The following is a 22,828-nucleotide window of genomic DNA, read 5'->3' on the forward strand; positions in this document are numbered from 1 at the left end:
ACCTTCACCTGTTTCACGTTCTTGAGTTTCAGCGAGGATGCGACAGGTCTCGAGACACATGGACGTGGGACCATGGGGACAGGTTCTTCAAGGTCCGCATGCACCTGCAGCCTGGGGGGGCTTGTCTAAAGGGCTTTCTTCCCAGTGATGGGAATCAAAGGCCCCGATCTTTGAAGCTGGCCATCAGCCTGAACGTCCACTCCTTGTTTTCTTTTGCAAGGAGGAACATTCAGATCCAACACAGATAAGAATGTTGACTCGGTCTCCAGGCCGCAGGGACTGGAGGGAGGCAGGTGGTCTGGCCTCGTTTTGTGAAAGGTGGTGGCTTTGCCCTCAACCTTCAGGCTGGACATCAGGACCTCCCAGGGCGCGGGCCTGCTCTGTCTCTGGCCTTAGGTGTCAGGAGGTAAGGCCGCAGATGCTGACGTCCTGGGATGCCCCAAGCCCGGGAACTGGCAGCCCAGTGAGGGGGTCTCACCTGTGTCCCCTGAGCCTGGCCTGTCACTCTGTCCACGCCTCAGCTACCTGTCCCCTCCTGCAAAGGGCACCGCCTGTCGCGAGGAACTCACCTGGCTTCCTCGACATCTCGGGGGACACACGAAAAGCCCCCGCGAGAGCAGTAGGAGCCTGCACGTGGAAGCGGCTGGTGGCCCGAGGTCCGGGGGTAACGGGAGGGCAGAGGGGCTGGGCACGGCGCAGGGTCGGGAGGAGGCCTGGAGCGCTCGCCCCGCCCGGCCCCGCCCCCGAGGGCCAGGCCCCGCCCCTGGAGCGCCGCGACCCCGCCCCGCCGGGTTGCTAGGGGAAGTGACGTCACAGCGCGATGGCGGCGGCTCCTTTAGGCAGCTGAAAGGGGATTTAGGCCCGGAAGATCCGAGTCCATCCGCGGCGGGGAGAGGGCAAGCGGGACCGGCAGGGGCCGGAGCAGCGGCGGCGGCGCTCGGACTGTCCCATCCGCCCCGTATTGAGGCGCTGGGAGTGGCGGGGCGGCGGGAAAGCGATGGTGAAATCGGGGCCGTGAGGGGGGCGGAGCCGGCAGCCGGACCCGCAGTAGCGGCAGCAGCGGCGCCGCCTCCCGGAGTTCAGACCCAGGAAGCGGCCGGGAGGGCAGGAGCGAATCGGGCCGCTGCCGCCATGGAGCTGAGAGTCGGGAACAGGTACCGGCTGGGCCGGAAGATCGGCAGCGGCTCCTTCGGAGACATCTATCTCGGTGAGGCCCCGCCGCCCCCGCCTGCCGTTCGAAGACCCAGGCCCTGCGGCTGCCAAGACCAAGCGCGACCGCGGAAGGAAGTGGTGCTCCCCGCGGGGTCTCCGTGCAAGTCCCGGCACCGCCGGGTCGTGGCCAGAACCCAACAGCCACTAAGCTAGCGCGGCCAGGGGTGGGGAGGGCAGTGAGGAGCGGACGTGGGGGAGGGGCAGGGTCAGGTTGGGAGAGCAGGGTCTGGAGAGGGGAGGGTTGGCGGAGGAGGGGATAGGGGAGCTGACCCGGGGTGGGGCATGGTCTCTGGGGAGCCGACCCGGGTAGGGGTAGGGTCGTGGGGAGCGGACTCGGGAAGGGCTGGGTGGGGCGTGGAGAGGCGGGCCTGGGGGAGGGGCAGGGCGGGGGTGGGGGCAGTGGGCCGTGGGAGGGGAGGGGGCAGGGCTGGTGCCGCGGAGCGGGCGTCGGCTTCCTCCACGCCTAAGGTCACCGCAGTAAATAAAGGCCACGCTCTTTCTTCCGCAGCCTGGTCCGGGGCTGTCTGTCTCGCTCCTTAGAGGCTGCTCCTGCGTCTTGCATTCGTGGGGGAAAATGTCAGAAAGACCCAAATGCCGTGTGGATGGCGGGGGGAGTGGCCCGGCTAGGAGCGGGGCTTGCCCTCCCGTTGGGAGTTCTCTCTGAACCCCTTGGCCTTGGAGCGGTGACTGAGTGCAAATGAGCAAGGGTTAAGTTTAGGTGAATGTAGAGAAAGTCACACAGGGTTAAGTTGCTGGCAAAATGAGAGGCAGATGAAGTAGTTGTACTCATGAGGTGTTCTTTAGACTGTAACGGTCTCAAGGTAGATTTCAAAAACAATGGGATTAGAACGTTCTGGGTTGTGTCATATTTACAGTGGAAAAATATGCACGTGAACACAAGTGTGATGAAAGGTTGGCTTAAATCTTCAAGTTTGTAATTTTTTTTTTTTCTTTTCTGAGACGGGGTTTTGCTCTTGTTGCCCAGGTTGGAGTGCAATGGTGCGATCTCGGCTCACCGCAACCTCCGCCTCCCAAGTTCAAGCGATTCTCCTGCCTCAGCTTCCCGAAAAGCTGGGATTACAGGCGCATGCCACCACGCCTGGCTAATTTTGTATTTTTAGTAGAGACGGAGTTTCTTCATGTTGGTCAGGCGGGTCTCGAACTCCCGACCTCAAGTGATCCTCCCACTTCGGCCTCCCAAAGTGCTGGGAAGCCACCGCGCCTGGCCCAAGTTTGTAATTTTAAAGTAACTTAATTTTCCACACTTGTCAGTGGGATTGTGCAATGCACGAGTTATTCCAAGACCCCCTGAATTAGAGGATATGTAGGCAGAGGCGGTATGCATGCAGAGGGACTGCTGCAGACCTTTGAGGGGAGCTGTTTTCTGTTCCAGCAGCCCTAGCTTTGGGATGTGTTTTAACTGGGGCACCTGTCAGCCAGGGTCAGGAATCCTCTGAGATGTCAGTAATGCCTCTGGTCATACCTTTTAGATGAAGCCACATGTGGACAAGTCCCCTGTTCTCACACTCTTCCCACTTGTCACCAGAGAGAGGACTCAGGACCCGGTGGGCTGACAGTGTTAGGAAGAATCCACACATATGGGTGGCTCATACTTTCAGTGCCTGGCTAACCTGCCAGGTAACCCTGTTACATGCCATATTGTTGCTTTTGAACCTGTACATACGTCTTAGTGGGCTGCTGAGTAAGCAGGCTTTAGACATTTGGGTTTGACTATTAAACATTTATACCAGGTGGTCAGCTGGATGTGTTCTTGGCAGTGTTTGGGAAGTCAGAGTGCTTGGTCAGTGGAAGTCGTTTGGCTTATTTATAGAACAATAGATTTTGGCGAAAGTTTTAACCCCAGGATCTGAGTTACACTGCAAAGCCAGTCCATTAACCACCTTTAGGCAGGCATCAAAAAGGAGTATTTTGGGCCGGGCGTGGTTGGCTCACGTCTGTAATCCCAGCACTTTGGGAAGCTGAGGCGGGCGGATCACTTGAAGTCAGGAGTTCCAGATCAGCCTGGCCAACGTGGCGAAACCCCATCTCTACTAAAAATACAAAAATTGGCCAGGCGTGGTGGTGGCTGCCTGTAATTCCAGCTACTTAGGAGGCTGAGGCACGAGAATTGCTTGAACCTGGGAGGCAGAGGTTGCAGTGAGCCAAGATCACACCACTGCACTCCAGCCTGGGCGACGGAGTGAGACTCTGTCTCAAAAAAAAAAAAAAAAGTACTTTGAAACTATCTGTTCTCTCCTCTGAGACCTTATCAAACAACTTTGTGCTTTCCAAAGATAGATTCAGACAAATTTTGGTGTGGTTGTCACCAAGTAATTCCAGAGGTGGAGAGTGGAAGGCTGTCTCCTCACTCAGCGTTCCACCCTGCAGGCCTCACCTTGCGCTGGGCATACAGTCTTGCCGGATACGGGATTTTGGGCGGCTGTGGCTCTGACACCCTGGGGTTAGAGCCCCCAGACAGCCGTCCCAGACAGCCACCCATCAGGGTACACGTCCAGTTACTTGAGTGGGGTTGGGCACAGCTGATTTTTTTTTTCCCATCAGCATTGGCTCCTGGCCTACACTGTGGTCCTTTCAGACGACCCCACTGAGGAAAGGCGAGGTGGTCATGTTAGCCGGAGTAAGGCAGTTTGGAAGAAGCGTGGGTCTGAGCAGAATTGCAGAGTCAAAGATGGCTGATCTGAAGACCATGAGATGGATCGGTCATCCCCACCATAGTTTTGTTTGGGCAGCCAGTTACACATAAATCGAGGAACTAGGTCTTCATCTTGACCTTTGCGTGTCGTGTGTATTCTCGTATGAGTGTCGTTAAGACCATTCCTACTGTTGTCATTTTGGTATCCTCCAGGTGGGGTTCACTTTGCTTTGAGCCTGGCTTTTGGGTTTTTGTTTTTCTCCTGGGGACTTTCTGTGCTTTCAGATGTTTGAGACCAGGAAGGGGGGAAGGCTGTGCTTCAGTGGAGTGCCTGTGGGCTAGAAGCGTGGTGTGGGCCTGCCTGTCCTGACCCTGCTGTGACAGTTGGAGGGCAGGTGCTCACTGCAGGGCCCCGCCAGGTTGTCGTGTTCCAAAATTGCCCCTTCAAAGGGGGCAGTATTTTGGGGCTATTTCTTGAATGCCCAGGCTTTGGAAAGTGGGACCCCAAAAAGAACAATCTGTCTTCAGTCTGAGATTGCCAGATCCGCAAGGCCCTTCAGGAGGGCAGGCTGGGAGCCACCACAGCCCACACACACCTGTGGAGCGCACACCTTGGCAGCCTGTTGTGTGACCTGGCCCTGGCCCTGGCCCTGTGCCACCCTCCGCATCCATGTCCATGTGGTGTAGCCATAAACCAGAAGTTCTTTCACTTATGCTGGCAGAGTACCACTGAAAATAAACTTGATAACATTTGAAAACAGCCAGTGTCCTTAATGTGGACCATGAGTTCCCAGCCCCAGAACCACAGGGGTGTCTGGGGGAAGAAGAGTGTTCAGCTGGGCCAGGCTAGAGGGAGAGGCCTGGTGTGTTCACCCCGCAGGAGGCCCGTGCAGAGAGGCAGTGAGAGCCCAGCTGGTTCTGCTTCTGTTCTCGCCTGTAGTATGTTCTGGAGGTTAGTGGCAGGACTGGATTACCTGGCTGGTGGGCTGGACAGATGCATCTGTTGGCATCTGGACTTGATCCCATCGCACCATGTCAGGGCCTCCATTTGTCCACCTGTTACCTGGATGGACGGACTTCATAATGTGCACAAGCATCTTTCGGGAGCTAACTGCTTCATCTCTGAAGCACACGTTTTTCCCCTCACTGACTGATTTCTCAAGAGGCAGCCTGCAGGGTGCCTGGCATGCAGTAGGGCCCCAAGATGCTGACCAGCTGTGAGAGGAGAGCGACCACCTGTTCTTGCTGTAGCTTCCGGGGTCTCCTCACTGCAGTGTTGAGGGCTGTGGCCTCTGTTGACCTTGGACTCTGCTTAACTCAAGCATCTGTAATGAGAAGTGGTACTGCTGATCGCTGCCTGGCGAGGTGACCTTTGTCCTGCTGCTCAAGGCGTCTCCCTGTTTTTTTGTTGACAAGACAATCCTTAATGGGAGTTGCCAGCATCCAGGCTGGTAATTCAGAATTACCCTCCTGTGCCAGGACAGGGCCACACTCTGGTTAGGTTCACTTAATTCACCATCTGCTTTTTTTTTTTTTTTTTAAGACAAAGTATCATTCTGTTGCCCAGGCTGGGATGCAGTGGCGCGATCTCAGCTCACCGCAACCCCTGCCTCCTGGGTTCAAGCAGTTCTTCTGCCTCAACCTCCTGAGTAGCTGGGGTTACAGGCGCACACCACCACGCCTGGCTAATTTTTTTGTATTTATAGTAGAGACGGAGTTTCACCATGTGGGCCAGGCTGGTCTTGAATGCCTGACCTCAAGTGATCCATCAGCCTCAGCCTCCCAAAGTGCTGGGATTATAGGCGTGAACCACCACACCCGGCCACCATCTGCTTTTGGCTGCTGAACTTGAGGGACATAATTTTGTTTTTGTAGGACTAACATTAACTGATACCCAAACATGGACTGAGGAAAGCCCTATCTCACAGCAGACCAGGATTGTTGAGCTGCAGGGAAGAGTTGAGGTTGTTTTGTTGATAGAATGTTCTTTGTATAAACACAACCCAGACAACCTGGTGATCTGCGTGTCACTAGGTTTTGGTTTGTTTTCAATCTGACACCCAGGGCTCAGGGTCTTTCAAATTCTCATTCCCCTTTTAGTAGTGCTTCTCAGGTTTAACCTGTGGTGAAGAACCAGGCTTGTAATTTTCAACCTGTTGCACACCAAAACTTGTGTATATTAAGGTCAAAATGCTGCAGCGATGCCAGATTGCCACCACAGTTACTTAGCGCCTCCGCGCTGCCTTGTGGACTGATGGCAGCTTGAGGACCTGACTTTGAGCAGCACGGCTGGTAGAGTGTGGGGGTGCCCCCGGTGGGCGAGGTGGGACAGGGCTGCAGGCCAGAGGGTCTGAGCAGTGCTCAGCGACCTTGATGCAGGTGGTGCCCGTGGAATGCACAGACCTTGGTGTTCTGCTGCTTGATGCTTCTGCCCAGTAGGTGACGAGGTCCCTGCTGCAGGCCCCAGAGAGTTGCCATCCTCACATCTGTGTACAGGGCCTGCATCCAGCTGCTCCCCTGTAGAGACTCGGGGCGACCTTGGTGTCGGTTCCACAGGAGGGCTGGCTCTGTGTGCTTGCACATCTGTGTGCTTGCACGGCGAGAGGTCCCGGCCCCATGGTAGGGTGTGATTTGTGTTGTGTGCCAGAGTGGCTGGTGATGACCTTTGCCCCACGACAGTCAGTGTTGTAGGTGTGACTGGCACACGTTAGCTTTATCAGCTCCAGGGAAGTGGAGTGAGAGGTGCTAGTCAGCAGACTGTGTGGCCCCAAGCCATCGGCCCCAGGCCATGGGGTCACTGGACTGCCAGCTGGCGAGGGTGGCGGTGCTGTCCGAGGCTGCACTGCGCCTGCTTGGGGGTGCAGGGAGCTGCTGACATAACTAGTGGGATGAGTCACCCTCCCTCCCGGCTGGCGAGTTGAGTTCAGAGTCCAGGTCCTTAAAAGAACTCAGAGTTCGTTTTTCATTTGCACAGTACATTTTTCGATGAAGTCATTTCTCTTGTAATTGAATAGACTGTCCCAACTGTAGGCAGCAAGAACAAAATTTGTTACCTCGAGTACTCTGAAGAGTGTCTGTTGATAGTAAGTCACGTTCTTAAATCTAGAATGGTCACTGGCAGTGACCTGATGGTGGCGATTCCTGTGGAACGCAGCAGTGGCAAGGGGTTTGGGGCCCAGGCTGGAAGGGGCACATCTCATGCCACCATTGGGGCAGACGAGGGGGTTCCTGGGTGTTCAGTGGACGTGTGTGGATCTCAGCAGACTGCTCTAGTGCTCACTTGACCTGACTCTGCTTTTCATCAGGGAATCTTAAAGAGCGGTATGAGAAACTGTTAACCCATTCATCTCCACAACTCTCAGGAAACAAACGTCAGACCTCACCACTGATCTCCATTGACAAGAGAAACTGAGTTACTAAGAACTAGCCAGGTTGCTTTGCCCAGCACCACAGTCTCTCAGAGAAGGAAGTCTCCCAGGGCTCTGTCTGGGCTGCTGAAGCTAATGTGAATTCTTTTGCACATAGCCACGCTGTTGGGAAGGATTCCAGTGTCTTTTTTTTTTTTTTTTTTTTTTTTTTTTTTGAGACGGAGTCTCGCTCTCACCCAGGCTGGAGTGAAGTGGCACGATCTCGGCTCACTGCAAGCTCCGCCTCCCGGGTTCACGCCATTCTCCTGCCTCAGCCTCCCAAGTAGCTGGAACTACAGGCGCCCGCCACCATGCCCAGCTAATTTTTTGTATTTTTAGTAGAGATGGGGTTTAACTGTGTTAGCCAGGATGGTCTCGATCTCCTGACCTTGTGATCTGCCCACCTCAGCCTCCCAAAGTGCTGGGATTACAGGCGTGAGCCACCGTGCCCAGCCAATTCCAGTGTCTTATACTCTGAAGGGACCTGTGAGGGAAGAGGGGAGAGCTGGGTATGTGCTATGTGCAGCTTCTTTTTCTCTCCTCTTCGGTTAAAGCTCCTTGGATGCCTCATGCAGTGGATTTGGGGAAGGCTTTGGGCCAGATTCAAACTCAGGAGCATTTGTGGGTGAACCTGAGAGGGATGGTGGTTGTCACATTTGTCATTTATTGGAGTAAAGCAGAGATGGAACATTTCTAGATAAAAAGTGTAATTTTGCCTCCAAACTCATAGTCCAATTGTCATGGTATTAGATGTGTCACTGGTTTTAGCCGTAGACTGATGAAAGAGGTGTGACCGGTACGTGTTGGTAGGTGGTACGTTTAGGGCTTTGAAAACAGGCGATTCTTCTGGCTTTGTGTCCCCAGGAAGGGAGAAGGGCCTCCCTTCGCCTGGTGGAGGGTGTTTGCCTGCAATAGGTTGGCTGGAGGTGACTCCCGCTGCCTGCGATGCCAGGCCTGGGTGGACTGGGGCTGTGGCTATTGGGTAAAAACCTAGCCCTTCCTCAGGGGGAAACTCAAACACCCCCTCAGAGGCCTATCAGGCAGCATGGAGAAAAGGGAGTGGCACCCTGGAGCTCCACCACGGGCTGTCTGGGGCGGGCAAGTGCAGGGGCCCTGGGCAGGGCTGATGGGAGGATGCAGACCAGAAGGGCCACTGTGGAGAGGGAGCTACAGCACCTGGAGACTGGTAGGCGGGTGATGGAAGCCACATCAACTTTCTGTGCAGTTCAAATTCGTCCTGTTGTGAAAATGGGAATAAGGATAACTTCCCCCAGAGATGTGTCTGCCGATGAGCCCGCCTTACTATGCTAGGAAGGAGAACGCATCCCTCACTTGGTCTTTCGTGAAAAACTCACATAGTGCTTGTCGTTTCTCCAGCATGTTGGGTTATTTGGTGGACACCAGGTAATTCCTGTTGTGGTTTTCTTTCTTTGCCAAGGTACGGACATTGCTGCAGGAGAAGAGGTTGCCATCAAGCTTGAATGTGTCAAAACCAAACACCCTCAGCTCCACATTGAGAGCAAAATCTACAAGATGATGCAGGGAGGAGGTAGGTCCTTTACCAGTCGCAGAGGAACACCAGGGTTCTGTCTGATAAGGGAGAACAGCACCTCAGCATCGCTGGTTAAAATAAACTGGTTCTGGGCAGAAGGGAGGGAAGTGTTCCCCACACCCTGACGAGGCGGCCACAGCCTCTTTCAGACAGTCTCGGGTCCAGAGACCCTCCCTCAACACAAAGAACATCTTACGGGCCGGGCGCGGTGGCTCACGCCTGGAATCCCGCACTCTGGGAGGCCAAGACAGGTGGATCATTTGAGTTCAGCAGTTTGAAACTAGCCTGGCCAACGTAGTGAAACCCCGTCTCTACTAAAAATACAAAAATTAGCCGAGTGTGGTGGCAGGTGCCTGTAATCCCAGCTATTTGGGAGGCTGAGGCAGGAGAATCGCCTGAGCTTGGGAGGCGGAGGTTGCAGTGAGCTGAGATCGTGCCACTGCACTCCAGCCTGGGCGACAGAGTGAGACCCTGTCCCAAAAAAAAAAAAAAAAAAAGAAACAAACCACCTTGTCTATTTGTTTAAATTTTGCTTCATATTGGGTCATGGTGTCTGAAATCAAGAGTTTGTGTGAATAGGCTGGGTGCGGTGGCTCACGCCTGCAATCCCAGCACTGTGGGAGGCCGAGGCAGGCGGATCACGAAGTCACGAGATCAAGACCGGCTGGGCACGGTGGCTCACGCCTGCAGTCCCAGCACTGTGGGAGGCCGGGGCGGGCGGATCACGAGGTCAGGAGCTCGAGACCATCCTGGCTAACACGGTGAAACCCGGTCTCTACTAAAAATACAAAAACAATTAGCCGGTCATGGTGGCGGACGCCTGTAGTCCCAGCTACTCGGGAGGCTGAGGCAGGAGAATGGCGGGAACCCGGGAGGCAGAGCCCACTACAGTCTGGCCTGTACAAAAGAGCGAGACTCCGTCTCAAAAAAGGGAGCTTGTGTGAATTTTAATGCATGCTCCCCATGGTGTCGTGTGCCCCTCTGGTCGCTGGAGTTGTTGCTAGTGGCATGCGTGTTGCGCAGTGGGGCCTTCCTGATGTGTGATCCCTGGGTGAGGCCTCTGCTCCTTCGCATGCTTTGCTTATAGCTTGGGGGACGTCCCTTCACACTCTCTGGGCTCGTTTTCTCCTGAGGAAAACAAGGGTTTTGAACTTGGCGACCATCATGACCTCTTGCAGTTCAGTTACTGTCCCAGTTCTGCGAGCCCTCAGCCCAGGGCCTTAGGTACCTGGTGTTCCACGGTGGGCCAGGTATGGAGCAGAGCGCTCCCGTCCTGACTTCAGAGTCCAGCTCTTGCGAGTTCCCTGGACTTTTAGACGGTTCGGCTGATGGAGCAGGAGGGCATTCTATGCGGGGGTTTCAGGGCCATGAAGCGTGCGTCTCAGCAGCGGAGCTTCGTCTGGCAGGAGCCCTCTTTGGGAACAGGGCTTTTTTTCTGAAGAGTGGCTGTGCCACGTCTCTGGAGCCCTCCCAGTCAGAAGCCTCCACGGCACATTTGTAGGTGGATGGTTGGGTGAGTCCCCTTGGGCAACTGGCCAAAGGAAAACCTGTTCAGGGCCTCTGTTAGCCCTTTTGTCACGGGAAAGGGAGGACTGTTGATTTGATTCTTTGACATCTTTTCTCAGCACAAGCAGCGTAATCTGTGCTACTACAAGAAACCGACATTTCTAGGTTTCTGTGACACAAAATATCTTTGGCAGCACCTGTGGTCCTGGGGAACCCGTTACAGAGAGGGGCATCCAGTGTGTCCCATCACGGGCCTCACGTGACCAGAGGAGGCCACAGGAATGAAAAATCCCATCACCAACCCAGGGAAAGCTCAGCAGAGACTCCGCCCTGGGAGCCTGTCTGGCGGCCCTTGGTGGTGGACTGGCTTCTCAAGGGCCTGGAGCCTGCATTGCCTTGAAGGTGTGACGAGCCAATGGAGCAGGGTCGTGCGGGGTGTGGCCTTGGCCTGCGGGAGCCTAGTGCTGGGGTCGAGTAAAACCTGCAAGCTTAAAAACACCTTAAGTTTTTACGAGAGATGTCTCCAGGAGAACTTGCAAGCCAGGGGTACACAAGGGCAAAGGGGAGAAAGCCAGTCCTTAGAAGCCCGGCATGGTCACTGGGGAAGCCAGCCCTGAACTAAAAAGTAGCTACGTGGTTCCCGAACAGGACTTCTGCACCCGGCACTAGTGCCATTTGTAGTGGTGCATTCTCTGCATGGTAGATGTTGGCAGCACCCCTGCCCTCAGTTGTGATACTCAAAACTTTCTTCAGACAGTGCTGAAGGCGCCTGGCAGGGAAAGTTGCTTCCCCTGTGGCCGCTGGCTTAAGAGAGTAAAGAAGCCTGCACCTTACTGTTCCTGCCCATGCACCTTCTCTAGGATCCTGGAAACCAAATGGGATTTCAGAAATGGATTTTCTCCCATTTGGGCTTTGAGCGCATTGCCATGTCCTGACCATTCCAAAATGTAGGTGAGGTCTTCTGTGTTAAATGCACACACACCTGGTGGATACTGTCAAGGTTTTTTTTTTTGGAGACAGAGCCTCACTCCGTTGCCCAGGCTGGAGTGCAATGGCGCAATCTTGGCCCACTGCAACCTCCGCCTCCTGAGTTCAGGCCATTCTCCTGCCTCAGCCTCTGGAGTAGCTGGGATTACAGGCGTGAGCCACCTCGCCTGGCTCATTTTTGTATTTTTAGTAGAGACAGGGCTTCACCACATTGGCCAGGCTGGTTTTGAACTCCTGATCTCAGGCGATCTGCCCACCTTGGCCTCCCAAAGTGCTGGGATTATAGGCGCGAGCCACCGCGCCCGTCCAGATGCTGTAAAGACCTAAAGATCTGCATTTTAGAAAACAAATGAAGTCCGAGAAGGCAAAAGACCTAATTCCGGTGGTGGTTCTTGAATTCACTTAGACTAAACCGGGGAGTTGACAAATAATGGGAAGAAATTGTTTCATCCAGAAGCCACCAGATCTTGCTGCTGCCGTTCTTGTGCAGTGTCTGCAATGGGTGATGCAGATTGTCCCTTTGTGCAGATTGTCCTGTTAATGGGTGGTACAGATTGTCCCCTTGTGCTGTGTCTGCTGTGGGTGGTCCAGATTATCCTGCTATCTCTGAAAAAAGGGGCAGCAAGCACCACTCATTGCAGTTTTCCTTCCTTTCACGTGAGTGTCAAGTGGTGGTGCCAGGTTCTGATCTTTACGTTTGCTTGATGGAGGCTGCCTTCCAGGAGAAAGCTCCACGGCGAGTCCATTCTGTTCTCTGCAGCTTGGGAAGAATGAGCCTTAAAAACACACCGGTCACTGCCCATAGCAGCCCTGGGCAGTGGGTACTGAGCTCTTCAGCCTTATGTTGCAAATGAGGAAACTGGGTTTAGAAGGCTTTGTAACTTCACAGAGGACAGACTTGAACTTGGGCGTTCTAGCCCCCCAGGCTACTGCTGAAGCAGCTATCTGCCCCCAGAGAAGGAAATGGCCACCCTACGTGGCCTTCAGCTGTCAGGAATGTGCCCCAGATGCTCCCACCTGTCCCAAATCTGGTTGGGACAATAGATTCAATACCTGAAATAGTAGAAACTAAAAGTAGCTATGTTGGTGGAAGACTTGGATAGACACCTAGTTTTTATCAAAACCGACTGGATCAGTGGGCAAAACCCGGGGACAGTTGTAACTGCTCTTTCCAATCCTAACATCCCCCAAAAGCAGCTTTAGCTCACTCCCTCTTTAGGGAACCCCTCAGCAAAGGACATTTACTTAGTTCACAGCTGCTTTTGGTCAAGGCTGAGATGGTAGGCATGGTTTGGGGGAGGGAAGAGGGGAGTGCGTGTGTAGAACCCGGGCCAGTGGGTGAAGGTTCTGTGGCTGAGGGTGGGCGACTGTCTGCCATCATCATTTTATTGTGAAATACTGTACAACACCAAAGAATGTATGTAACACGTATGGTATCGAGGACTTTAAAATCAACACCCAGGACCCTGCCCTGCCCACCTGAGAGGGAACACTCCCTGTGGAGCCCGTTCGCCCGCCCAGCCCCATGTCTGTGCCAGGCCCTCGCTCACATGTTTGTAAGTTTTTGTTTCTTTGTCATCCTACAAGAAACTTTTTTCAAAATCCAAATAATGAAATTATCTAGAAACATTTTAGTTATATAAATCATTTTAGGGTTGAATTGCTAAAAACTTCATGAAAATTTCTATTTGCATTAATGCTCAGTCCCCACATTTATATTGAAACTTTTCACAGATCAGAGTGGAGCATGTCTTCATGTATCTGGCCTTGTCCCCCCCATTTTTTATCCCTACGCATATGTTTAGCTACCTTTGGGCACCATGAGGGAAAAGTGTTAAGATGACAAATAGCAGCATGAGTGGCCACTTCCCACCGTGACAGCACCTGGGCAGGGCAGCAGGGTGGCCGTGGATGACTGGCACACTTGGGCGCAGGCAGCCTTGGGTCTCTTTTCAAACCCATTGGCTTCACTTGTTCCTGCAAAAACACCAGTAGCAGTAAGTCCATTGAGCACAAGTGCATCGAGAGGCAAGAGTGTGTGCTTTTACTATATTTTATCCATTCTCTAATGCCATGGATGACGGGGCACATTGTTACAGCTAACAAAAGGGGTGATTCTGCTGAGACATTTGGGGGGTAGGGAGGAAAAAGAAACAGGCCAGGTGCAGTGGCCTACACCTGTAGTCTCAGCTACTCTGGAGGCTGAGGCAGGAGGATGGCTTGAGTTCGGGAGGTTAAGGCTGCAGTGAGCTGTGATGGTGCCACTGCCTTCCAGCCTGGGTGATAGCAGGACCCCTGTTAAAGAAAGATGGTGTCAGTAAATAGTAAATACATCATCAGTCACATCAGTCGGTACACCATCAATCACATCAGTCAGTACACTGTCAGTACACCATCAGTCACATCAGTCAGTACACCATCAGTATACCATCAGTCAGTACACCATCCATCAGTCACATCAGTCAGTACACCATCAGTCACATCAGTCAGTACACCATCAGTCACATCAGTCAGTACACCATCAGTACACCATCAGTCACATCAGTCAGTACACCATCAGTCATATCAGTCAGTACACCATCAGTACACCATCAGTCAGTACACCATCAGTCACATCAGTCAGTACACCATCAGTCACATCAGTCAGTACACCAGTCACATCAGTCAGTACACCATCAGTCACGTCAGTCGGTACACCATCAGTCACGTCAGTCGTTACACCATCAGTCAGTACACCATCAGCACACCATCAGTCAGTACACCATCAGTCACATCAGTCAGTACACCATCAGTTCAGATGGATCATGAGTCCATGCCACATAGTCTTTTGAATACATGAAAGTTTTAGTGTTATGTGATGCAGTCTGTATTCTGTACCTTTCTTTGACCCAGAGTATTCCTGAGATTCTTCCCCATCGATTGCAGCTCTAGGTAATTGATTCTCATTGTTGGATCATCCACGTAGCTGTATAAAGTAGCTTCCTCTTACTCATTCTGCGTTGAGCCCTGGGGAGCTTCTAGCATTTGCTCTTAGGGACAGTGCTTTTGTGCACATCTTGTCCATGTGTCTGGGGCACACGTGCCAGCACCTATGTCTGAAAGTGCAGTGGCTGTCGCTTGGCACGTGCAAATGTCCAGTTCTGCGAGGTAACGCAGACGTCCGCTTATTGATACGTATCGATTTTTCCAAGGTGGTTATGCAGATTTCCATTCCCCCCTGCAGTGCAGCCAAGTTTTGTGTAACCCACATCATCCTCAGCCTCACAACACTGTTTTCAGCAGGGCAGAGGGTGAAAAAGGCAGAAATAAAACTGCTGTTACTGGCATATGATGTGATGTAATTTCCTACATAGGGATCTCAGAACAGATTAGAGAGTTTAGCAAATTTAAGATCAAAATATAAAATCAATTCATTTTGTTAAACCAACAATTTAATTGGTTACAAAATGAAATTTAAAAAATACTGCTTACAGTAGCAAAAAGGTATCTAGGGTTAAATTTTAAGACAGATAAGATCTGTATGCAGAAAATATATAAACTTTATTGAAGGACATTTAAGTAAGATTTGCCTAATTCTCCTCTATGTTCAGAGAAAGGAAGATGCCAGGTGTCAGTCAGGTCTCCCAAAGTTGCTCTTAACATTCAGTGACATTCCCATTGACATCCAGCCACTTCTCTTTCCTGACAAGGTGACTAGAATTTACTGAGAAGGGTGCAAGGCCAGGATTAATTAAAACACTTGTGAAGAAGAGGGCCATTTGCCCTGCAAACACCAGCACTTACTATAAAGCTGTCGCGATGAAACTTTGTGTAGTTCTGGCCATGAGAAGGGCTTAGAAGGAGGACAGCCTAGAACAGTGAGCACACCGGGCCTCAGGGGTTTCTAAGTATTTATTGCTCTCTGTTAAGAGGAGTCCTGAGTGCTTGGAGAAGCAGCTGATTCCAGGGCTGGGGCAGGAAGAAGGAAGGTGAATCTGGAACACATGGCAGAAAGAAAAGAACGACAGGCATTTGTTGTGAGAGTATGGGAAAAAACTTGAAAGGTTATCTGTTGCCTAAATTTGGGACAGTGAAAACTTCAAAATGAGTATTAAGAAGAAGGAACTGTGACTCATTGGAGTGGAGAAAGGGAATTTGGGATTCCATAATGCTGCATCTAGGGAGAGAAAAGAATTCACAAATCCGTAATAAGTTTGAGTATCTGAAACACCCAAAATCGGAAGTTTTATGAGTGCTAACATGATGCTCAAAGGAGATGCTAATGGAGGCAGTTTGGATTTTCAGATTAAGGGTGCTCAACAGTGACGTAGAATGCAACTACTCCAAAATCTCAAAGTAGATATGTATTTGCATATATATATATATCATACATATTTTCAGGTTTATATATTCATTTATGTTTTTTATATAAATATATACATATATATAAAAGACCGAGAAACAAATACACATATATTTATATATGCCTCATGCCTTTAACCTTTTTTTTTTTTTTTTTTTTTTTTTTTTTGAGACAGTCTCATTCTGTCACCCAGGCTAGAGTGCAGTGGTGCAATCATGGTTCACTGCAGTCTCGACTTCCTGGGCCTAAGCTGTCCTCCCACCTTAGCCTCCTGAGTAGCTGGGACTGTAGGCACACAGCACCATGCCTAGCTAATTTTTAAAATTTTTTTGTAGAGGGGGGTCTCACTATGTTTCTTTCTGGTCTCAAATTTGGACTTAAGTGATCCTCCCACTTCCACCTCCAACGTGCTGGGATTATAGGCCTGAGCCTGGCCAGTTAAAAAACTTTTCGACGTGTGGAATACAGTCAAAATCTGTAGTAACCTTTCATGGCTTTCTCTGCTGATTTGAACATCCGGGTCCGCTCAGTTGACCTCTTACTCCAGGTTTGTTTTCCAGTTTGGATGCCGGATATTGAGAATGTCACGCATGCATGCTCTTCCACGTTCTGCAGGCTCCTCCTCAGCTCTCTTCTGGGATGAGGTTGGGTTCCGTGGATCTGTTCAGTCTGGCGTTTGTGCTTATGCTCCCAGCAGTGCAGAGGACAGCCCAGGGCGCCCTCTCACGCTCCTTCCTGCCCTCAGGCATGGCTGTCATTGGCTGGCATGGCTGTCAGTCATTGGCCGGGCCCAGCATTGTGGAAACCACCCTGTGATGTGTGAGGCTGTGTGTTTTGTTTTTTCCCTTAGTTACTTAAGGTGTGAGGGCGAATCAGGCCCCTGTTACTGTTTTTGTTAGAAGTAGGAGTAACTTTTACACTTTAAAAAAAAAACAATAGCATCTCTTTTTGATGCTGAGGGCAGAAACTATTTTTTAATATAAGATACTGAAAGCACTCATAAAGCAAAAGATTGAGGCATTCGTATTCATGAGAAGTCTTTTCATCAAGAAACTCCAGAAGAAAATAAAAAACGTGCCATTAACTGAGAGATACTTGCCTCACAAAAAACCTGCAATGGTTTAGTATCTAGAAGTTATAAAGAACTATAAATAGGAAAAAGATACCATGACAGAAAAACTTAGCCAAAAAAAAAAATACATGCCTTCAGAGGAGAGGAGATACATATGGCCAGTAAAATGAGCTGGGCACAGTGGCACCCACCTGTAGTCCCACCTACTCAGGAGGCTGAGGCAGGAGAATTACTTGAACCCAGGAGGCAGAGGTTGCCGTGAGCCGAGATGGCGCCACTGCACTCCAGCCTGGGTGACAGCGAGACCTCGCCTCAAAACAATAAAATAATGAAACTATCTTTTAAATGAAGTGAATTTCCCTAATGGTACCAAAACTTGCTTTAAGACTAAACTAAAAATCTGTCTTGCCATGGAAGGACATAAAAGGTTTATCCAGGCCGTTCACAAGCCTATGTGTGTAGAGCCATGTGTATAGTTAAGGATCCAGTGCCGTGAAAACATACCAAAAAAACACGTTCTTGTGGTTATGAGAAAAAAAAAAAAAGGACCAAAGGACGTGTTTTGGGGGTGGCATTTTGAGAAACCCGCCTGTTGCTGCAGTGTTTGAATTTGACTCTGGCGTGAGGCTGCGGTGCGCGTTCCTGCGCGCGTTTTTACCAGCATGTGTTTTCCATCTCTCCGAGCATCTTCTTGTGGTCGTTAACTTTTCATACGTAACGTCTTAGGTGAAGTGTCCAGGTCTTTCACCCATTTTTTCTAAAGTGGATTTTTTTTGTTTGTTTTATTTAAGACAGGATCTTGCTCTGTGGCCCAGGCTGGAGTGCAGTGGTGCCATCACGGCTCACTGCAGCCTCCATTTCCTGGGCTCAAGTGATCCTCCTGCCTCAGCCTCCCAAGTAGCTGGGACCACAAAAGTGTGCCACCACACCCACCTCATTTCCAGAATTTTTTTGCAGAGACAAGGGTCTCCCTATGTTATCCAGGCTGGTCTCGAACTTCTGAGCTCAAGCAATCCTCCCGTTTCAGCCTCCCAAAGTGCTAGGATTACAGGCATGACCTACTGCACCAGGCCCGTGTGCCTTTGTAGTGTTGATTATGCCTTCAGCACTGATACTAGGCAGCCATCTTTAAATTCTTCCTGTTGAATCTATTGTGTCTCTATTTTCACTTCCCTGATTTGTATATTTCAAGCCTGGGTTACTGTGTAAATCCCCAAAAAGTTTTCATCGCTTTTGCTTTTCTCTTATCCAGTCAAATACTTCTACCAACATCAGAGTAATTGAACATATTTTCTTCTCTGACCTAACCCACGATAGCTGCTTTCTCTCCTCCTCCCCTCTCCAGTGTGACATCTCTGGTGGGCTCTGCTGGTCCTTTCTGCCTGAGCTCTTTCTTTCCCACGTCGTGGCTGCTTCCTGCGTCTCCTGCCCCCTTGCCGTAGAAGGTGGGAGTCAGGAAGGTGGGGCTTCGATCCCCTCCTTGTCCCCCTTACAGCTCCTGCCTGCTTGGCCCTCATCCAATGTCTGCCTCAGGCCATTTGCTAACAGATGGGGCCTAATCTCGAGGATGGGTCCCTGAGGAGCGGCGTTGCCGGGGTCTTCTGCCTCCGCCACCCCTCTCCCGTTCAGGGTTGTCACCATGACCCCTTGGTGTGCACAGTGCAGACTTAGTGTGGAGCTGAGGCAGGGCCTGGACTGAAACACTGTGTCTGATTTCCTCACCTAGTGGGCATCCCCACCATCAGATGGTGCGGGGCAGAGGGGGACTACAACGTCATGGTGATGGAGCTGCTGGGGCCAAGCCTGGAGGACCTCTTCAACTTCTGCTCCAGGAAATTCAGCCTCAAAACCGTCCTACTGCTTGCTGACCAAATGGTAAGGACTGTTTCCTGACAGTTGGCACACACTTGCCGTCTGATAGAATCAGCCACTCGCTTGTGCTGTTCTCGCCATTATTATGGCCGTTAATTCACAGAGGAAATGGAAATGTGCTGAGCCTCAGCCTTCAGGCTCCGGTGGCTCAGCGCACTGGCTTCTGGAGGCTCTGGCGGCTCAGCTCACTGGCCCCCCGGCTCAGCTCACTGGCTTCTCGAGGCTCCGGCGGCTCAGCTCACTGGCTTCTCGAGGCTCCGGCGGCTCAGCTCACTGGCTTCTCGAGGCTCCGGCGGCTCAGCTCACTGGCTTCTCGAGGCTCCGGCGGCTCAGCTCACTGGCTTCTCGAGGCTCCGGCGGCTCAGCTCCCTGGCTTCTCGAGGCTCCGGCGGCTCAGCTCACTGGCTTCTCGAGGCTCTGGTGGCTCAGTTCACTGGCTTCTCGAGGCTCTGGTGGCTCAGCTCACTGGCTTGGAGGCCACCGTCTCGGTACCAGCATAGCACATTTCCATTCGGTGGGCCCCTCAGTCTCTCAGGAACACAAGTGATTCCTAAGCACCTCCGTGCAGTTCCTCTGCTAATCCTGGTGTGTGGTCTGTGCAGAGAACAGTGCTGGGAGAGACCAATGTCTAGTGGCGGATTGTCCCCTCTCTGTCGCCTCATCTGTTTTGTGGGAGCTGAAGGCAAAGCGCCTAGGCCTGTGGAGGGTGGAGGGTTGCTGCAGGCACCTGGGGGAACAATTTGGTCAGTTCGGCATCCCCCTCGCTAATTGTTAAACTACTCTGCTGTGGCTGAGGGGCAGGAACAACGCAGCCACCGGCGTGGTGTCCCACAGCTGAGCGGTCCCTCCCCAAGACTGCCCTGGGGTGCCATCTCGCGCCCTTACTCTGCTCGCAGATCAGTCGCATCGAATACATTCATTCAAAGAACTTCATCCACCGGGATGTGAAGCCAGACAACTTCCTCATGGGCCTAGGGAAGAAGGGCAACCTGGTGTACATCATCGACTTCGGGCTGGCCAAGAAGTACCGGGACGCACGCACCCACCAGCACATCCCCTATCGTGAGAACAAGAACCTCACAGGGACGGCGCGGTACGCCTCCATCAACACGCACCTTGGAATTGGTGAGCCCCTGGGCGTGAGGTCACTGACCGGGGGTGCCTTTGGGCGTGTCCATGCCTCAGCCCAGGGAGAGGCCAGCCTCTCGGGGAGCTGGGGGTGCAAGCGTGTCATCAGACCTTTGCAGCAGACAGGCTGGCTCGTGACTGCCAGGTGTATGGGGGCAGGTGGATGCTGGGACATTTCTGAGTCACCTGTGATGTGTTTGGGAATTTCCTTAGTATGCATGAGGGGCAGCTCTGGGTGAGAGTGATCTGGGCATGTGTGTCTGAGGTTTGTCTCCACTGGAAGTGCCAGCTGGAGTGATCCGGGCATGTGTGTCTGAGGCTTGCCTCCACTGGAGGGGGCCAGCGGGGTCTTTTGCTTTGATGTGAGCACGCAAGTGCCGTTCTTCACGCCTTTCCCTTTTCTTTTCAGAACAGTCCCGAAGAGATGACTTGGAGTCTCTGGGCTACGTGCTAATGTACTTCAACCTGGGCTCTCTCCCCTGGCAGGGGCTGAAGGCCGCCACCAAGAGACAGAAATATGAAAGGATTAGCGAGAAGAAAATGTCCACCCCCATCGAAGTGTTGTGTAAAGGCTACCCTTGTAAGTGTCCAGAGGCCTCTTCTTAGTGGAGCTGCTCACGGGGGTTGCACGTGCGTCGGGCCCACCTTGGGTGTGCTGAGACGGCTCAGCCTGGGTTTTGTCAGAAGAGTTGCTCACCTTCCAAAGGGGTGGTGGCAGGAAAGAGGGGTGCTTTTGTATATGGAGGTAACAGCCTGCCCTCCTGTTCATCTTGACTTACTTGCCAAGTGCCCATCAGCGTGGGGAGTACTTGGAGGCCCTGGAGAGATGGCAGGCGAGGCAGGCCCGAGCCTCGGGGCCCCAAGTGGCTGGAAAGGGATGGACAGGCAGTGGTGGGGCCTCTCTCTGCACTGGCTGCCCTCTCTGGCCCCTTCCAGGAGCTCGGGAGATTTCCTTCGCATTTGTAGGATTGCCCCAGGATACACACCTCAAATGAAACTAAATTGTGCTTTATGACTTCAATTCTTTTTCTTTTCTAAGACAGAGTCTCGCTCTGTCACCCAGGCTGGAGTGCAGTGGCGCGATCTCGGCTCACTGCAAACTCCGCCACTCAGGTTCATACCATTCTCCTGTCTCAGCCTCCCCAGTAGCTGGAACTATAGGCGCCAGCCACCATGCCCAGCTAATTTTTTTTTATTTTTAGTGGAGATGGGGTTTCACTGTGTTAGCCAGGATGGTCTTGATCTCCTGACCTCGTGATCCGCCCTCCTCAGCCTCCCAAAGTGCTGGGATTACAGGCGTGAGCCACAGCGCCCGGGCATGACTTGAATGCTTTTCAGTGTTTTCTTAAGCCTTCGAGTCTTAAAAATCTGACAGGTGTTTTGCATCTGTCCTTCTCCCCTTGAGTGTGCAGCAGCGGGAGGTAGACAGCAATGTTGGCAGAGACACCTTGAGTCGCAGTTGGGTTTCGTGATTTAGCTTTGAGTTTCTTGTTTTGTAGCTGAATTTGCCACATATCTGAATTTCTGCCGTTCCTTGCGTTTTGACGACAAGCCTGACTACTCGTACCTGAGGCAGCTTTTCCGGAATCTGTTCCATCGCCAGGGCTTCTCCTATGACTACGTGTTCGACTGGAACATGCTCAAATTTGTAAGTCGCACTGCCAGCACGTTCGCTTAATGTGGTGTGCAGGGATGACTTGTCAGTGAGAGGCCGGCGGCCGTCTTGTTGAGGGGCTGTACCATATAGGGAGTGTCTCTGGTTGTAAAGGGCGAGTGTGTAGTGGGCAGGACCTGGACTGAGTGGGTGTCTACCTGCCAGAAAGAGGTGCCAAGAAGTAAGACCCCATTAGGGAATGCAGAGGGGTCTGTGGAATTCCCAGGTGTGGACAGCAGGAGGCCCCCTCCCTCCCTGTAACCAAGCGGAGCTAGGGCCCAGAGCATGCCTGGGGGCAGAGGGTGGGGGCTGGGGGCTGGGGGTGCGCATTCCCATTCACTGTGCCAGATGGTCGTGGTGCCCACGAGATGAGTGGGGTTGGGGCCTGGTGAGGTGCTACCCGTCCAGCCTGACTGACCCTGTCGTGAGCTGGTTTTCCCTGTGGCTTTCTTGATGCAGTTCGAGCATGCCGTGGAGCCTCTAAAACAGGCAGCCCAGCCCTGGGTCTATGTCTGAGCTGAATTACTATTCAGACACCGCTGTCAGAATTGAAGCTCCTGCGGAACTCTTGTGTTCTTTCATTAAAAACTTACTGTTTAGTTGTCAGTTTTAAATAGAATTTGGAGCCTTTCCAGGCGGCAGTCTGATGGAGAGCAGAACTGTCTCTTGGGAGGGAAGAAAAATGGCCTTGTCCAATAGTCGTGCAGGGGCCAGGGAGGGGTGGGGTCTCCAGGTGCTGGGAGGGGTGCACTGTTCATCTTGACTTACTTGCCAAGTGCCCATCAGCATGGGGAGTACTTGGAGGCCCTGGAGAGATGGCACGCAAGGCAGGCCCGAGCCATGGGGCCCCAGTTGCCGGGAGAGGTGCGCTCAGCAGGGCACATCAGTCCCTCTGCCGGGGCTGTGCTGCCTTGGGAGGCATCAGAGCGACTCTCCTGCGGCGTTGGAGTCACCTGGCCCTCAGAGCAGGCTAGGCCAGCGTTTTTTCCATAAATGACAGCATGAGGAGTCTGGGCGGTGCTGGCCACACGGTGCTGCAGCCACAGGCGTGTCGGGCTGTGTGTTGCCTGGTGAACGTGGCTGTGTCCAGTGAGCTGTACTTGCAGGAAGAAGTGGCACCTGGGTTTGGCCCCGGGGCTGTAGTTTGCAGGCTCCTGCTGCACAGCATTGGCAGTTAGAATCTGTTCTTTCATAGGCTGCTGTCTCGGCTTAAAATCTGACCTCCCCACCCCCGTGCGTCTGGATAGTGCAGCACAGACCCGGCTGCCGACCGCGCCACCACACCTGCACAGGCTGTTGGAGGCCGCAGGGTCTGGACCCTGAGTGGACTCCTCGTCCGACCAAACACTCTCATCCCCACCCCGCTTTCCTCCCCAGCTGTCACCATTTGGGGCCTGTCTTTGGCCTCCGATGGCTCCTGTCCCTCTCCTCTCCCTGCACGTG

General features: G+C 52.5%; 1 protein-coding gene across 9 annotated transcripts in view; it reads left to right on the forward strand.

Moving 5' to 3' along the window:
• The first annotated feature begins 775 nt into the window (after positions 1–775).
• CSNK1D (casein kinase 1 delta) overlaps positions 776–22,828 on the forward strand; it is a 32,893-nt gene continuing 10,840 nt past the window's right edge. For all 9 annotated transcript variants that reach the window (XR_004033390.1, XR_004033391.1, XR_004033392.1 and 6 more), the window contains exons 1-6: positions 776–1,207; positions 8,711–8,821; positions 18,458–18,606; positions 19,500–19,728; positions 20,141–20,311; positions 21,231–21,379. Coding sequence is in view for 6 of the 9 variants with exons in the window: in XM_030828105.1 (XP_030683965.1) it covers positions 1,132–1,207; positions 8,711–8,821; positions 18,458–18,606; positions 19,500–19,728; positions 20,141–20,311; positions 21,231–21,379 (885 nt within the window). In the remaining 3 variants the exon portion in view is untranslated. The remainder of the gene's footprint in view (positions 1,208–8,710; positions 8,822–18,457; positions 18,607–19,499; positions 19,729–20,140; positions 20,312–21,230; positions 21,380–22,828) is intronic.

This window comes from Nomascus leucogenys, chromosome 14 (genome assembly GCF_006542625.1).
Source record: "Nomascus leucogenys isolate Asia chromosome 14, Asia_NLE_v1, whole genome shotgun sequence".
Lineage (NCBI taxonomy): Eukaryota > Metazoa > Chordata > Mammalia > Primates > Hylobatidae > Nomascus > Nomascus leucogenys.